General features: G+C 42.3%; 1 protein-coding gene across 2 annotated transcripts in view; it reads right to left on the reverse strand.

Annotated features, from left to right (window-relative positions):
- The window catches only part of MFSD9 (major facilitator superfamily domain containing 9), a 63347-nt gene extending 52462 nt beyond the window's left edge, over window positions 1-10885 (reverse strand). The window contains exons 1-2 of one of the 2 annotated variants that reach the window (XM_030199551.1): window positions 10737-10885; window positions 23-110 (exon numbers count right to left, since the gene is read on the reverse strand). In XM_030199551.1, the coding sequence (XP_030055411.1) occupies window positions 23-110; window positions 10737-10832 (184 nt within the window). In that variant the 5' untranslated portion in view covers window positions 10833-10885. Of the gene's footprint in view, window positions 1-22; window positions 111-10714 lie in introns of both variants that reach the window. The other variant, XM_030199552.1, reaches the window with a different exon arrangement.
- Between the last annotated feature and the right edge of the window lie 7521 nt (window positions 10886-18406).

Raw genomic sequence — 18406 nt, forward strand, 5'->3', positions numbered from 1 at the left:
GCTAGAGGAATGCTGTACTCACCTATTACCCCTGCAACTGCTGGGCTTGCTCCAAGAGCCTTGATGTGGTGGCTTAATAAAGGGACAACCATGCTCACACCAAAAAGATCCTGAAATAGAAGGAAAAAATATCATTAAAAAAAGAAAATCAACAGCAAAAGGGTATATTTATGAATATGCTTGAATCTGTAAGAATTTATACATAAATGAACTAGATTTGCAAAAAAAAAAAAAAAAAAAAATCAGTGTGCTTCAAGCTAATAATTTTCTACATTTCTCATTAAAAATTATATTCCCTAAAGAATGAGTACACTCTATTTCAATCTACTTATTAATATCAATTCCCTTCAAAAGTAACTACACGTTCTTTTTTCATTAAACAAAATCTAATATTTTTTAACAGTACAGTTTCTCCTAGCCCTTAAAACCTCAAATACATACAATCATACCCACTCACGAAAATGTAATTTCACTCTTTCCCCTAAAGAGATAAAATAGGAACATTTACCTATTGTTTAACCCGATCACAAAACAACTTTTTCTTATAAATCACAAAACATTTTTTAGAGAGCCGTCATTCGCTTTAGTTCTCTTAGAGGCATATTTTCAAAGCACTTAGCCTTCCAAAGTTCCATAGGTTTCTATGAAACTTTGGAAGGCTAAGTGCTTTGAAAATATGCCTCTTACTGATCTAAATTATTACTCGTTTCGCCAGATACTAGAATTCTTAATACTGGCGATACCCACACATACACTGAGTCCTCATAGAAGCAAACTGAAATGCGTGGTTGTTACCACATAGTCCTTAATTCACTGTTCCTTCTCTTCTTCAGTACTCAAGTGGCTTATAAATTCTTCACAATCCAGTTCTATGGTTGTTTGGCTTATGCCGCTCCTCGCTTGTACCCTGTTAAAATTCTGCAGTGATAGAAGCTACGGTCGCAATATTTCAGAAGTACCCATTAACCCCCGGATTCTATATAGCGCGCCTAGAAATTTGTGCCGATCTTTAACAATGCACGTACTTAACAAGTTAATGAGTGCTGAGAAAGGTTACAAGCAATTATGAGCGCTAATTGGCACCAATTAAAATTGAGGCGCACAACTTGCTAAGAGTATTCTGTAACTATGTGCGCCAAACTTCTAATGTGCAGAGACAAAATGGGGCGTGGTTATAGGCGAGGAAATGGGCCTTCCGTTGGTGTTCCAAAATTTACACGACTAGTTATAGAATAAAGCCCAGTGCGCCTAAATCTACATGCCGGGATTTACGCCATGTTTTCATTGGTATAAATAGATGCGTGTAGATTTAACATAGTAACATTTGTAACATAGTAAGTGACGGCAAAAGACCTGTACGGTCCATCCAGTCTGCCCAAGATAAACTCATTTTACTTGATATATATATATATATACACACACCCATTGGCACTGAAATATCAACTAAGCGTATTCTATAATCGGCGCCTAAATCTAGGCACCACTTATAGAATATGCTTAGGCAAAAATGTTTTCCGTGTGGATTTCTTTTTTAGGCACCATATACAGAATCTCCCCCTAAGCAACCTCTCATGTTCACTATTTTTTGTTTAATAAAGCACATTAAAAACAGTGAAAAACCAGCAGGGGCCCATTTATTTATACATTTTAGACTACATTCTATTGCCTATGTTTACTAAGGTACGCTATGGGTGCGTTAGCATTTTTAACGTGCATATATGGTTTATGCGTTTAGCATGCCTTAACTTTAAAGGCGCGTTAGAAACGCTAACACGCACTTTAGTAAACATACCCTTATATACAGTGCCTGAAAAATCTGGCAGAAAAAAAATATATATGTCTAGGCATACTTTATGGAATAAGCCTAAATTTCCACGCGGATTACAGAATACACCGAGCAGAGAGTTATGCCAAATAAAACTTTCTGTAAATGCAGACGCCTAAATTAGACATAGATTTGTGAAATGCCTACAACCCACCCATTCCATGACCCCCGTTTTAACTATGCAACTTAGAATTTACGTACATCATGTTACAGAATACGCTTAGATAGCTGTAAGCATACACTCTAATTAATGCCAATTAGTGTCAATAACTGCTTAAGTAGTAATTAACTGTGCTGATTGGCTTGTTAACTAATTAAGTTGCACAAGCAAATCCAGAATATGACCAATTTGCGCCAGCAACGTAGGTCGAACTATTTAGAAACTGGGGGGGTTTAAGCCACTAACTTGAAAACAGACTTGCACTACTTTTACAATTCTGTTTTGATCTGCATGCGTAATCCCAGGCACAAAAAGAAGTAGAATTCTTAAGCCGCTCTTAAAAAATAGCTACAAGTGTAGTTGTTTCTGGATGGCATATTTGTTTTACAGAAGGTTTTATTTTATTATTTTAACTTGCTTGCAGCTTACATGTGTACAAATGTGAGCGAGTGACAAAAAAAAAAAAATGAATATGCTAGCTAGCTTCTGAAAAAGCATCCATGGATGTAAAATTAATCCACCGCATATGCTTTAAATCCCTTTCCCTTCAGAAGACAAACTGTAAACATTCCTGTCAACTGTATGGCAAAATATTATTACATAAATGAAAATAAGGCAACAGGTTATAGTATTCTCTATTAAAAAAAAACTTTGGTGCCCTTTTATTAAACCACATTAAGAGCAAATGCACGCTTTTGGGGGGGGGGGGGGGGGGAGGGGATTCTATATATGGTGCCTAAAATATCCACACAAACATTTCTGCCTAAGCGTATTCTATAGGTGGCATCTAGATATAGGTGCGCTATATATATTTATTTAGTTTCAGTATTATAATACACTTAGTTGACATCCCGGCACCTAAAACTACATGCATCCATTTACACCAATAAAAAAATGGCGTAAATTCTGGCACGTAGATTTAGGCGCACTGGGCCATATTCTGTAAATTTTGGAACATTCATCAAAATGCCCTTTTCCCTGACCGTAACTGCTCCCCCTTTTTGCCTGCGCACTGCAATACAGGATACTATTAGCGAGTTATGCAATTAATTCTAATTGCCAATTAGTGCTCATTTTAAGTGCTGTTGTCAACACTAATTAGCATGCTAAAACAATATTTACCACCTTTTTGAAAGAATTCATTCAAGGCAGTGTACAGTAAAAATAAATCAAACACAAACAATAGACATTTACAGCAGTAAAAATATTCAAATACAAAATATAGCATTATATACTACTTACAATAGCCACACAATACGTAAAAGAACATTTTAATAGACAGTGCAGGGTGTAAGCAAAGATGGAACATATAGATAGGTAAGAGAATTGAATAAGAGGAGTTATAAAATAAGGCGACTAATTTAAAGAAAGTTGCACATGAGGTCTGAGAGATGAATAATTATCATCTCAACTAGGGCAGAAGTAGATAAACGTGTGTGTGTGTGTAGGATAGAAGTGGATAAATATGTGTGTGTAGGGTAAAAGTGGATAAACTTGTGTGTGTGTGGGGGGGGGGGGGGGGGCAGTGGTTCCCAAACCTGGTCCTGGAGGCACACCAGCCAGTCAGGTTTTCAGGATACCCACAATGAATATTCATGAGAGAGACTGACATGCAGTGGAAGCACTGCACACAACTTCCTGTTATGAATATTAATTGTGGGTATCCTGGAGTGCCTCCAGGAGCAAGTTTGGGATGGAAGGAGAGTAGATGCTGGATGGAGGAGGGGGAGTGAATGAGGGTAGATGCTGTTATTTGCTCTGGAGCTCAGGCCTGGGAGCATGGGCATCCCTGCCAGTGGAGGAGGGAGGGGAAGAGACCTGAGAAGAAATGTGTAGCCTAGGGGCGCTGTGACCTGAGAACAGAGAGCTAGCCTCTGAAGCAGCCTCAGTCAGGCAAAACATGGATGTGTTGGGCACACGTTTTAAAATTAATTTACTAATAAATTCTTCTGTTCTTTTTATCACCGTGTCTGTTCCAATGTTTTCATTCATTTTGAAAATTACAGACTGCTTGCCAGTCTATTATCTAGAATAGAGTTTTCTTACATCCTATTACCATACACAGTCCTCCTCTTCTCCTAGGAAACATGAGTATACCAATATTGGTGTCACCACTGAACAAGAGCCGTAAAGGAGTGGACTAGCTCTTCACAGGTGCATGGCCTCCTAAGCTCAGTGGACCTACCGCCAGCATTTATCAGCCTTAAAATTTCCACACCACACTGTTTCCTCATTCTCGAACAAAGTGTGCTAACTGTGTGTTGGCACACCCTAAGGGCATGCCCACTCAGCTGCATCAGGCTCTCATTTCTGCCAGGGTTTGTAAGAGTGGCAAGAAGGAAATGACAAGCCATAAAAAACTATGGCTTCTGCCTTTGGCTGGGCAGCCTGCTCCTGCAGAGCTCAAGGTTTAGAAGAAATACAAACTACTAGACAAATGGTTAGTGCAGCAGCCTGTGAATCAGAGTAACCGGGTTCAATTCCCACCACAGCTCCTTGTGACTCTGGGCAAGTCACTTAACCCTCCACTGCCCCAGGTACAAAATAAGTACCTGTATATAAATTGTTTTGATTGTAACCATAGAAAAGCAGTGTATGAAATCCCATCCCCTTTCATGGAGCTGGGCCTAGGCTGTGGTATGCTTTGCTTCTTTCAGACTACTTCTCAAAGCTTGGCAAAATTGAGAAATGTTGCAAGTATATTTCCAATTGCTGAACCAAGGCACATTTTAGCACAGGGTAATTGCCTGGGGCATAATGCAAGAGTCTTGAATGCTTGAACTAGGAGTACAGGCCACCCCCTACTCCTGCACACACACTGACACAATCCTGCTCCTTTCTCTCTGGGAGAGGCACATTTGACTGGTCCTGCCCTGGAGAGGAGGTGTCACTATACCCTCTTCTTCCCTGAACACAGCGACCACCAATAGAAAGCAGTGGCGTAGCCACAGGTGGGCCTGGGTGGGCCGGGGCCCACCCACTTAGAGCTCAGGCCCACCCAATTGTAGCACACATTTAACGGTAGCTGGTGGGGATCCCAAGCTCTGCCAACTGAAGACTTCCCCCTAATGGTAACAAAAATGCTACTGTCCATGATACCGGCACCTGCTCAGTTTTCAGCGCTTGCCTACTTCAGACTGCCAAGGTGGAAAGAAGCATTTTCCTGCCAGCTGAGATATATTTTTGGTGGTTGGGGGGGGGGGGGGGGGGGGGGGGGGGAGGGGAGCAGAGAACATTTGGTGCCCACCCACTTCTTGCCTAGGCCCACCCAAAAATCTGTTGACTGGCTACGCCCCTGAAGAAAGACAACAGAAGAACCAACCTAGGGCACAAGGACGACAGGATTACCTATTTGACAAACCAGTATGGTGGGCCCCTTATTAAAAAAAAAAAAAGTAAACACATTCTCACAAACAAGGCTTGATGGGGTTCCAATTGCACAGCAAAGCTGGCAGAGAACGGAAGCCCTTCCTGTCAACTGGTGGACAATGCACAATGTGTAAAGAGAATAGTGAGAACAGCTGAGGCTGCATTTCCCACCTCCAACATTCTTTTGGACAGAAGCTGACTTACCAGAGGGAAAAAAAAATCCGTCTAGGAAGTTACTGAAGTAGCACAACCAGCCCCACAATTTTTTTCATTTCATACACTCAGAGATCATCTATAACAAATCCGCGTATGCCTTAATCCTGTTTGCAGGCTAGGTGCTGAGTTCTGTGAGAGACAGAGACAGAAATCATTGGGGACTGGATGTGTCAGGGGGATAGGGTGGGGAGAGACAGAATTAGGGGGCTGCAAAGAGCCCCAAACTGAAGGTAGCACTGCCTGCTGCCAGACTTTAGTTATTTATTTACCAAATGATTGAAAAACCGCCCATGGCAGACCAGGTATGCCACTAGATGGTTTACACAATAAAGGGTAGGAAGAGTGGAGGAAACGAGTTGAGTTGAAAATACAGAGAATATTAAGAAAAAGTCAGGAGGTGGCACTAGAGATGAGTACCAAAGCCCTGAGTGAATAGCCAGATTTTCACAGTACCTTTGAAGCTGGGGTGTGAGTTTCAAGTCTAATTTCAGGGGAAAGTGAGAACCAGAAGTCAGGGCCTGCATAACAGAATGCCAAATTGTGTGTGACATCTAAACAAAAAAAAGGAAGGAAGAGGTAAATGGGGTGAGGGAACGCAAAGGCGTGGGATAAACAATTTACTATAAGGAATGATTAGGTTAGATAAGTAGTAGTTTAAATTTGATCCTAGGCCCCAACAAATCAGTCCGGGGGGGGGGGGGGGGGGGGGGGGAGGGGTTTGAAAGAGGACGAGAGTGAAACTATTTCACAGTTTACAGACATTTCTCACCTGATTCTTCATCACCCCTATCTTCAGGTCTTAACCAACCCCCTACTCCATGTGTAGGACCCAGTATGGCAATTAAGCCAAAAAGTCTACCCACCCCAATTCTAGGCATCCTATATAATAAAAAGCACCTCCAACGTTCTGAAGCTGACTCCGTGGCACTGTAGGGTTCGTAAGTCTGTAACTCAGCATTTCATTGACTCTCACTGTCCCACAACGTCACAAGAACGAGGAACCAATCACCGGTCTGTAAAAAACGGCCAACCCGCCCGCCCGGTCCGTCATTGCCACCCAGCAATTCTGCTCTCTCTGTCACACACACACACACACTCACTCTCACACATAGTCACTGTCAAACAGACACACTGAGGAAAACCTTGCTAGCGCATGTTTAATTTCTGTAAGAAATGGGCCTTTTTTACTAGTATACATATATTTTTACCTGCATAAAATCTGGGCAAATTTATAATAAGTCACTTCCATGTGTAAATCATAGGGATGTGCAAAGCCAATTTTTTTTTTGTTTGCTTTTGATATTTTTTCAGTTTTTGGTAGTTTGTAACCAGTTAATTTCATACATAAGAGTAGCCATACTGGGTCGGACCAAAGGTCCATCTAGCCCAGTATCCTGTTTTCCAAACAATGGCCAAGCCAGGCCACAAGTACCTGGCAGAAACCCAAATCATGGCAACACTCTATACTACAAATCCTAGGGCAAGCAGTTGCTTCCCATGTCTTGTCTCAATAGCAGACTATGGACTTTTCCTCCAGGAATTTGTCCAAACCTTTTTTAAACCCAGATACACTAACAGCTGTTACCACATCCTCCGACAAAGAGTTCCAGAGCTTAACTATTCATTGAGTGAAAAACTTTCCTCCTATTTGTTTTAAAAGTATTTCCATGTAACTTCCTTGAGTTTCCCTAGTCTTTGTACTTTTGGAATGAGTAACAAAATCGATTTACTTATACTTTTTCTACACCACTCAGAATTTTGTAGACCTCAATCATATCTCCCCTCATCCATCTCTTTTCCAAGCTGAAGAGCCCTAACCTCTTTAGCCTTTCCTCATATGAGAGGAGTTCCATCCCCTTTATGATTTGTTACTCTTCTTTGAATCTTTTCTAATTCCGCTACATGTTTTTTTGAGACAGGGACCAGAACTGAACGCAATACTCAAGGTGCGGATGAATCACGTAGTGCTACAAAGGCATTATAGTATTTTCGGCCTTATTCACCATCCTTTTCCTAATAATTACTAGCATCCCGTTTGCTTTTTTGGCCACCGCCGCACACTGAGCAGAAGATTTCAGCGTATTATCTGCAACGACACCTAGATCTTTTTCTTGAGTGCCGAACCCCAAGCTGTACTGTAGCATCAGGTAACTATGATTTAGATTATTTTTTCTAATGTGCATCACCTTGCATTTAAGTTCATCTGCCATTTGGATGCCCTGTCTTATACGCAGGGTGCAGAGACCTACTTCTCAAAAAACTACAAACTGCCCAGAACACAGCAGCTCAACTTACCTTCGGAGCATCAAAGTTCACCAGTTCCAGACCACTTCGTGAGAAGTTACACTGGCTTCCTGTGCAGGAGCGAATAACTTTTAAAATTTGCACCCTAGTCCATGAGATCCTCTACGGAGCAGCTCCAGCATATATGGATGCCCAAGAGGCATATTTTCAAAGCACTTAGCCTTCCAAAGTTCCATAGGTTTCTATGGAACTTTGGAAGGCTAAGTGCTTTGAAAATATGCCTGCTTGTCAACTTACCACCAAGGAATTCGCTTAGATCTTCTCGTTCATACTTAAACCTCCATTACCCTGCATGTTCTGGTCTCAAGTACAAAACTGCATATGCTTCCACCTTTTCCTATATCAGCACTCATTTGTGGAATACTTTACCTAAATGTGTAAAAACGGTTCAAGATCATCTGACTTTCAGGAAGTCTCTCAAGACTTACCCTAACGATCCCGCCCTGCCACTGTGATTCCTGGACTCCAACTCCTCTAAAGATCTTGTGGACTTAACTATTTTCTCCTGCCCCTGTACCTTTCCGCCCCTCGTATCACTTTCCATTTATTGTACTTTCCTGTTTGTTAATTCAATGTTGTAAGCCACATTGAGCCTACCAGTGGTGGGAAATTGTGGGGTATAAATGACATAAATAATAATAATAATTTCCTAAGGTCTTCCTGCAGTATTTCACAGTCCGCATGTGTTTTAATATCCTTGAATAGTTTTGTATAACCTGCAAAATTTAATGACCTCACTTGTCGTTCCGATTTCCACATCATTTATAAATATGTTAAACAGCACCGGTCCCTGTACAGATCCCTGCAGCACTCCACTGTTCACCCTTCTCCATTGAGAGAAATGACCATTTAACCCTACCCTCTGTTTTCTGTCCAATAACCAATTCCTAATCCACACCAGAATCTTGCCTCCTATCCCATGACTCTTTAATTTTCTCAGCAGTCTTTCATGAGGAACTTTATCAAAGGCTTTCTGAAAATCTAGATACACTACTCACCTTTATCCACATATTTATTCATACCTTCAAAGAAATGAAGCAAATGGTGAGGCAAGACTTTCCTTGGTTGAACCCATGCTGACTCTGTCCATTAAACTACGTTTGCCTACATGTTCTGTAATTTTATTCTTTATAATAGTTTCCAATATTTTGCCCGGCACCGATGACAAGTTTACTGGATCACACTTTTTAAAAATTGGCGTCACATTTGCCACCCTCCAATCTTCAGGTACTAAGGATGACTTTAATGACAGGTTACAAACTACTAACAGCAGATCAACAATTTCATGCTTGAGTTATTTAAGTACCCTTAGAGGTATGCCATCTGGTCCAGGTGATTTACTACTCTTTAATTTGTCAGTTTGGCTCAGTACATCTTCCAGGTTCATACAGTTGCTTAATTTTTAAAAATTCTTATTACAACTTTTTAAAAATGTATGTAAATCACTTGTATGTACATTAAGTCAAAGTAATGGCCATTAAATTGATTTTGCAGGCACTAAACTTTTTCAGATGTGCCAATGAACCAAATGCATGCTAATAGATAAGCATCTCTAATAAATGACTAGTTTTGGCATGGACATGGCTTTAAAAATGATCCCAGTGCTGCTGCGGATATATTTCTGCCAACAAAGAAAAGCTATTACAAAAATGCTTAGTTTTTCTTTTGTTGGCAGAAGTACATAATCATGTTGCCCAAGATCCTTCTGTAACACTATTTCCTAATGTATTTCCACTATTCATGATGTATTGTAAGCCACATTGAGCCTGCAAAGAGGTGGGAAAATGTGGGATACAAATGCAATAAATAAATACATCCATAGCAAGGCCGAGTTTAAAAAAGATCCTCCATGAACCTATTTGGTGGTATATTTAAAACAAATTGAAGAAAGTGGAATTTGTTACCAGAGAATATGATCAAGGGAGCTAGCATTACTGGGTTTAAAAGGGGGTTGGAGAATTTCCTGGATTAATAAAACATTCATAAGCAATTATCACCCAGGTAAACTTGGAGAAAGTCACTTATCCCTAGAGTATTGGTTATGTAACAACTGGAAAGTATGTCAACAAAAATTTGACAATGTTTGTGCTTTTCTTAACTACCATGTGTGCTGCAGGAGAGAGTTGAGAACCAGGAAGTTAGTTATTTTAAATATCCATAACTGATCCCTACTTCTGTCATTAGCCTCAAATGAAAATGTTGCAGCTCACCCTCTTTTTCCGCCCTGGCAGTCACCACCTTACACCTGTATTTCCCTGACTTCATTATACAATTCAAATGATATATAGGGATTTTTTTTCCTTTGTTTAGCTGAAAACTGTAGTGTCAGTTGTCTGTCAGGTGTGTCACAACAGAAGAAAAATTGAGAACCACTGCCCTAGAATGAGCAATCAGGAAATGGATGCATTCTTTAGCAGCCGACGAGAATTCCCTACTGACCTGGACTGTTGCAACCACTTGATCTGACATGGTATGGTCTTATTCTTTATCACCACATCTCCAGAAATAAAGTACAAAGGAAAATGTGAATACCAGTAGCTGGATTTGCTAGTAACTTTTAGGCCCATACATCTGTCAAATTAATGGGCTACAGCACACATCTAGTAGAATATCTGAATTTGACGATATTTATTCAAAACCTGATTTTGGGATCACAGAACTACAAAATAGCCAACTTCCCTTCTCTGTTCCCTCCCCCCCCCCCCTCATTATATTAAAAATATAGACTAGCTGTAAATACTTCTGCACTTAACTTCAAAATGTAAAATCAAACATAGTTCAGAAGCATACAATTATCTTGAGAACACTGATAAAAAAAAAAGAAAGGTAACCGAAAATACCTTAAAGTTGGACAGGACTCACCAGGAATCCCACCAAGTACAAGCAAGCCAAAAACCGATTGCGCCCACTTGCAGCCAGAAGATGGGCTCGGGCGACCATGGGGCTACCATTCTCCATCCGACCGATCCCTAGTAGACTGAAGAACTCGGGGTGCTGCTGCAGCTACTCTGAAGGACTGGAACCTACAGTCTCACTTGCGCCTGCGCATCACTTGCCCGGTTGCAGCCGCTTCCTTTTCCTTGTTCCGCCAGCACACTGACGAAACGGACAATGATTGGATGAGCGGCGCGGTGGGCGTAGAAGGGATTGCGTCTAGCGAATAGGAGGGAGGTGCTCTGCTTTCTGACATCATACAGGAGGACCGCTCGTGGGCGGAGTGTGTCGGATGTGAAGGTGAAATCTTACAGCTGATTCCAAATCCGATCAGTGCACTTCGGGCAAGTTGATGAGTAGGAAACTGTCAAGTGCAATGGTTTTGCAGGAGTAAAGTAGCGCTGACGTGAGGATGGCCGGTGCATAGCATTGTCTAGGGTGATATCTTGAAAAGAGTTCATTTCGCGCATGCCAAGTTTATGTACTAGATTAGTTTAGATTCTCAGATTCACTGTCTGCTAGTACTGAAGCGTAGCTAGGTGGGGCGCGCCCAAACTGCTGTTTTAAAAAATCTGCTTCCTCCCTCCCGTCCGCGTGGTCGCGTTTCACTTCCCTGAAGCCTTCTCTGTCTCCCTCCTGCAGAGCACTGCACCGGCGTCGCGATTCAGAGTCAGCCTTCTGCCAGCGTCGGTGCCTCTCCTCAGGCGCGACCCACCTCTGCGGAGAACAGTACTACTACTACTACTATTACTACTATTTAGCATTTCTATAGCGTTACAAGGCATACGCAGCGCTGCAAAAACATAGACGAAAGACAGTCCCTGCTCAAAGAGCTTACAATCTAATAGACAAAAAATAAATAAAGTAAGCAAATCAAATCAATTAATGTGAACGGGAGGGAAGAGAGGAGAGTAGGTGGAGGCGAGTGGTTACGAGTCAAAAGCAATGTTAAAGAAGTGGGCTTTCAGTCTAGATTTAAAGTGGCCAAGGATTGGGCAAGACGTAGGGGCTCAGGAAGTTTATTCCAGGCGTAGGGTTGCAGCGAGACAGAAGGCGCGAAGTCTGGAGTTGGCAGTAGTGGAGAAGGGAACAGATAAGAAGGATTTATCCATGGAGTGGAGTGCACGGGAAGGGGTGTAGGGAAGGACGAGTGTGGAGAGATACTGGGGAGCAGCAGAGTGAATACATTTATAGGTCAGTAGAAGAAGTTTGAACAGGATGCGAAAACGGATAGGGAGCCAGTGAAGGGTCTGAGGAGAGGGGGTAGTATGAGTAAAGCGACCCTGGCGGAAGATGAGACGGGCAGCAGAGTTTTGAACCGACTGGAGAGGGGAGAGGTGACTAAGTGGGAGGCCAGCAAAGAAGCAGATTGCAGTAGTCTAAACGAGAGGTGACAAGGGTGTGGATGAGGGTTTTGGTAGAGTGCTCGGAAGAAAGGGGCGGATTTACGGATGTTGTAAAGAAAGAAACGACAGGTCTTGGCAATCTGCTGGATATGAGCAGAGAAGGAGAGAGAAGAGTCAAAGATGACCCCAAGGTTTCGAGCTGAGGAGACAGGGAGAATGAGAGAGCCATCAACAGAATAGAAAACGGGGGGGAGCGGGGAGGTGGGTTTGGGGGGGAAAATGAGAAGCTCGGTTTTGGTCATATTTAATTTCAGGTGGCGTTGAGACATCCAGACAGCAATGTCGGACAAGCACGCTGAAACTTTGGTTTGGATGCAAGGTGAGATATCAGGGGTAGAAAGGTAGATTTGGGAGTCATCAGCATAGAGATGGTAGGAAAAGCCATGGGATTAGATTAATGAACCAAGGGAGGAAGTGTAGATAGAAAAGAGGAGGAGACCAAGAACAGAACCCTGAGGTACGCCGACAGGCAGAGGGATAGAAGTAGAAGAGGATCCACCAGAGTGAACACTAAAGGTGCGGAGGGAGAGGTAGGAAGAGAACCAGGAAAGGACAGAGCCCTGGAATCCAAGTGAGGACAGGGTATCGAGAAGTATGCTGTGATCGACAGTGTCAAAAGCAGCGGAAAGATCAAGAAGAATGAGGATGGAATATTGACCTCTGGATTTAGCCAGTAATAGGTCATTGGAGACTTTAGTAAGCGCAGTTTCGGTTGAGTGGAGAGGGCGAAAACCAAATTGTAGTGGGTCAAGAATAGCATGTGAGGAGAGAAAATCAAGGCAGCGGCGGTGAACAGTACGCTCAAGTAATTTGGAGAGAAAAGGAAGGAGGGAGATGGGTCGGTAATTAGAGGGACAAGTGGGGTCGAGTGATGGCTTCTTAAGGAGAGGTGTGACCACAGCATGTTTAAAGGCAGCAGGGACAGTTGCAGTGGAAAGTGAGAGGTTGAGAATGTGACAGATAAAAGGAATAAGAGTAGGAGAGATGGCATTAAGAAGGTGGGTGGGAATGGGATCAGAGGACAGGTGGTACATTTTGAGGAGAAAGGAGAAGTGTAGTTTCCTCAATAGTAACTTCAGGAAAGGAGGAAAGGGAATGAGGGGAAGGAGAGAGAGGGGAACCGGACTAGTGGAGGGAGAGATGGTGAGGTAGAGAAAGCAAGGTTTATCTTTGAACCTTGTTGTGAAAGAATTCAGCAAGGGTCTGAGGAGATAATGAAGGGGGAGTTGGGGGAGGGGGCACCTTGAGGAGAGAGTTCAATGTGGTGAAGAGAAGTCGAGGATTAGAGCCAAGAGAGTTGGTCAGTTGGATATAATAATCCTGTTTGGCACGTAAAGAGCAGATTGGAAAGAGGTCAGCATGAACTTAACGTGTAAGAAATCAGCAAGGGCCCGAGATTTCCGCCAGAGGCGTTCGGCGGAGCGGGACAGGAACGTAGGTAGCGGATATTAGAAGTCAGCCAAGGTTGGGGTTTTTGTACGCCTTACAGCTCGTTGACAGATGTGGATGGGGCCACAGTAGAGAGGAGGTTGAACATGGGAGGATAGTAGGCGGGACGCTTGGGGGGGGGGGGAGCTGGAGAAGGGAGAAAGCTGCCCGGAGGGGGGGGGGGGGGGGGCAACGAGTAGGAAGAAAGACAGGGAATGGTGCTACATGTAAACAATAATATGGCAGGGCTTATGAGGTAAGGAGGGAAAACTGTGGGTTAATCTGGGAAGAGAGAATGGAACATCTATTTATATTAGTGTAAATAAAAAATGCCTTCAGAAGTAGAAGAAATAAACAGGGATTTAATTCAAAACATTCACAAAATTGCTATAAAAGGCAACGGATGAAGAAAAGTACATAAGTAACGCCACACTGGGAAAAGACCAAGGGTCCATTGAGCCCAGCATCCTGTCCACGACAGTGGCCAATCCAGGCCAAGGGTACCTGGCAAGCTTCCCAAACGTACAAACATTCTATACATGTTATTCATGGAATTGTGGATTTTTCCCAAGTCCATTTAGTAGCGGTTTATTTATTTATTTATTATTTATCGCATTTGTATCCTACATTATCCCACCTCTTTGCAGGCTCAATGTGGCTTACAATACATCATGGATACTGGAAATGAGAAGAGAATTGACATTTGGTGTTACAGAAGGATTTTGGGTTACATGGTAATGGAATACAAGATAGTGATGTAACAAAAGACATTCTTAACATTTCGGATATATGTGGGAGGTTCACATGTTTTGATCTTTATGGTATATCTTGTCGAAGAGATGGGTCTTTAGTAGTTTGCGGAAGTTGGTCAGTTCATAGGTTGCTTTTAGGTTGCGTAGCAATGCGTTCCAGAGTTGCGTGCGCATATAGGAAAAGGTTGATGCGTGCATTAATTTATATTTTAGGACTTTACAGTTGGGGAAATGAAGATTAAGGAATGTGCGAGATGATCTTTTAGCATTCCTGGGTGGTAGGTCTATCAGGTCTGACATGTAGGCTGGGGCCTCGCCATGGATGATTTTATGTACTAGGGTACATACTTTGAACGTGATGCGTTCTTTGAGTGGTAACCAGTGTAGCTTCTCTCGTAGGGGTTTTGCACTTTCATATTTGATTTTCCAAATATGAGTCTGGCTGCTGTGTTCTGGGCTGTCTGGAGTTTTTTGAGTATTTGCTCTTTGCAGCCAGTGTAGAGTGAGTTTGCAGTAGTCTAGATGACTGAGTACTAATGATTGTACCAGATTGCGGAAAACGGTCCTTGGGAAGAATGATTTTACTCTTTTTCATTTCCACATTGAGTGGAACATCTTTTTGGTTGTGTTTTTCACATGATTCTTAAGTGTTAGGTGCCGATCAATGGTGACGCAAGAATTTTCAGGGTTGCCGAAATTGGTAGATTTAGTTTTGGTGTGTTGATGGTGGTAAATTTGCTCGTGTTGTGTTGAGAGGTGAGTATTAGGCATTGAGTTTTAACTGAAAGGCATCTGCCCAGGAGTGCATGATATGTAGACTTTGGTTGATGTCATTGGAAATTTCTTTTAGGTCTTGTTTGAATGGGATGTAGAGCATTACATCATCAGCGTAAATGTATGGGTTGAGGTTTTGGTTTGATAGTAGTTTGGCCAAGGGTGTCATCATTAGGTTGAATATAGTTGGTGAGAGGGGAGATCCCTGTGGAACTCCACATTCAGGTGTCCATGTGACTGTTGTAGTCAAATTTGATGTCACTTGATATGAGCGTGTAGTTAGGAATCCTTTAAACCAATTAAGAACGTTGCCTCCGATACCGAAGTATTCAAGGATGTGTAGTAGGATTCCATGATCAACCATGTCGAAGGTGCTTGACATGTCGAATTGTAGAAGTAATATATTCTTGCCGGTTGCAATCGTTTGTTTGAATTTAGTCATGAGCGTAACTAGTACTGTTTCAGTACTGTGATTAGAACGAAATCCTGACTGGGACTCTTGTAGTATTGAGAACTTGTTTAGATAGTCTGTGAGTTGTTTGGTTACCATCCCTTTTGTTATTTTGGTTATTAAGGGAATGGATGCTACTGGTCTATAGTTGGTTAATTCACTCGCATTTTTCTTTGCATCTTTGGCTATGGGGTGAGTAGAATGTTTCCTTTCTCCTTTGGGAAGAGTCCATTTTGTAGCATAAAATTCACGTGTTTCGTTAGATCTGTTATAAAGTGTTGGGGGGCCGATTTCATAAGGTTATTTGGGCAAATATCTAGTTTGCAATGAGATCTGGCGAATCTTTTAAGCGTTTGGGAGATGAGATCTTCCGATAGTATCTCGAATTCAGTCCAGATCCTATCTGCTGGGTATACTCCAGGGTCTTGTCCTTTAGGAAACCGTCTAACTCCTTTTTAAACTCCGCCAAGCTAACTGCCTTCACCACGTTCTCCGGCAACGAATTTCAGAGTTTAATTATGCGTTGGGTGAAGAAACCTTTTCTCCGATTTGTTTTAAATTTACTACACTGTAGTTTCATCGCATGCCCCCTAGTCCTAGTATTTTTGGAAAGCGTGAACAGACGCTTCACATCCACCTGTTCCACTCCACTCATTATTTTATATGCCTCTTTCATGTCTCCCCTCAGCCGTCTCTTCTCCAAGCTGAAAAGCCCTAGCCTCCTTAGTCTTTCTTCATAGGGAAGTCGTCCCATCCCCGCTATCATTTTAGTCACCCTTCGCTGCACCTTTACCAATTCCACTGTATCTTTCTTGAGATGCGGCGACCAGAACTGAACACAATACTCAAGGTGCGGTCGCACCATGGAGCGATTTAACGGCATTATAACATCCTCACACCTGTTTTCCATACCTTTCCTAATAATACCCAACATTCTATTCGCTTTCCGAGCTGCAGCAGCACACTGAACAGAAGGTTTCAGTGTATTATCGACAACAACACCCAGATCCCTTTCTTGGTCCGTAACTCCTAACGTGGAACCTTGCATGACGTAGCTATAATTCAGGTTCTTTTTTCCCATACGAATCACCTTGCACTTGCTCACATTAAACGTCGTCTGCCATTTAGCCTGCCCAGTCTCGTAAGGTCCTTCTGTAATTTTTCACAATCCTGTCGCAAGTTAACGACTTTGAATAATTTTGTGTCATCAGCAAATTTAATTACCTCGCTAGTTACTCCCATCTCTAAATCATTTATAAATATATTAAAAAGCAGCGGTCCTAGCACAGACCCCTGAGGAACCCCACTAACTACCCTTCTCCATTGTGAATACTGCCCACAATTGGACTTTTCCTCCTATCCCATGACCCTCCAATTTCCTCTGTAGCCTTTCATGAGGTACCTTGTCAAACGCCTTTTGAAAATCCAGATATACAATATCAACCAGCTCCCCTTTGTCCACATGTTTGTTTACTCCTTCAAAGAATTGAAGTAAATTGGTCAGGCAAGATTTCCCCACACAAAAGCCGTGCTGACTCGGTCTCAGTAATCCATGTCCTTGGATGTGCTCTGTAATTTTGTTTTTAATAATAGCCTCTACCATTTTCCCTGGCACCAACGTCAGACTCACCGGTCTATAATTTCCCGGATCTCCCCTGGAACCTTTTTTAAAAATGGGCGTTACATTGGCCACCCTCCAATCTTCCAGTACCACGTTCGATTTTAAGGATAAATTGCATATCACTAGCAGTAGCTCCGCAAGCTCATTTTTCAGTTCTATCAGTTCTCTAGGATGAATACCATCCGGTCCAGGAGATTTGCTACTCTTCTGTTTGCTGAACTGCCCCATTACGTCTTCCAGGTTTACCGTGAAGTCAGTAAGTTTCTCCGACTCGTCCGCTTGAAATATCATTTCCAACACCGGTATCCCACCCAAATCTTCCTCGGTGAAGACCGAAGCAAAGAATTCATTCAATCTCTCTGCTACGTCTTTGTCTTCCTTTTACCCCTCGGTCATCCAGCGGCCCAACTGATTCTTTTGCCGGCTTCCTGCTTTTAATATACCGAAAAAAGTTTTTACTATGTTTTTTTTTGCCTCTAATACTATCTTTTTTCGTAATCTCTCTTGGCCTTCTTATCTGTGCCTTGCATTGCTTGACACTCCTTATGCTGCTCTTGTTATTTTCAGACGGTTCCTTCTTACATTTTCTGAAGGCATTTCTTTTAGCCCTGATAGCTTCCTTTACCTCACTTTTCAACCCAGGCTGGCTGTCTTTTGGAGTTCCGTCTTTCTTTTCAATTAGTGGATATGTTTGGCCTGGGCCTCCAGGATGGTCATTTTGAATAGCGTCCATGCCTGTTGTACAGTTTTACCCTCTCAGTTGGCCCCCCTAAGTTTTTTTTCCACCGTTCTTCTCATTTTATCTAGTCTCCTTTTTTTAAGTTAAACGCTAACGTATTTGACTTCCTGTGTATAGTTACTTCAAGGTGATATTAAAAATGATCATATTATGATCACTGTTATCACGCGGCCCCGTACCATAACGTCCCTCACCAGATCCTGCGCTCCACTAAGGACCAAGTGTAGAATCTTTCCTTCTCTTGTCGGCTCCCTGCACAGCTGCTCATAAAGTGTCCTTGATTCATCAAGGAATTGTACCTCTCTAGCGTGTCCCTGATGTTACATTTACCCAGTCATATTTGGATAATGAAGTCACATTATTATCACATTGCCCATTTTGTTTGTGTCTCTGATTTCTTTTATCATTTCTGCGTCTACCTGCTCAT

This window comes from Microcaecilia unicolor, chromosome 4, assembly GCF_901765095.1.
Source record: "Microcaecilia unicolor chromosome 4, aMicUni1.1, whole genome shotgun sequence".
Taxonomy (NCBI): Eukaryota; Metazoa; Chordata; class Amphibia; order Gymnophiona; family Siphonopidae; genus Microcaecilia; species Microcaecilia unicolor.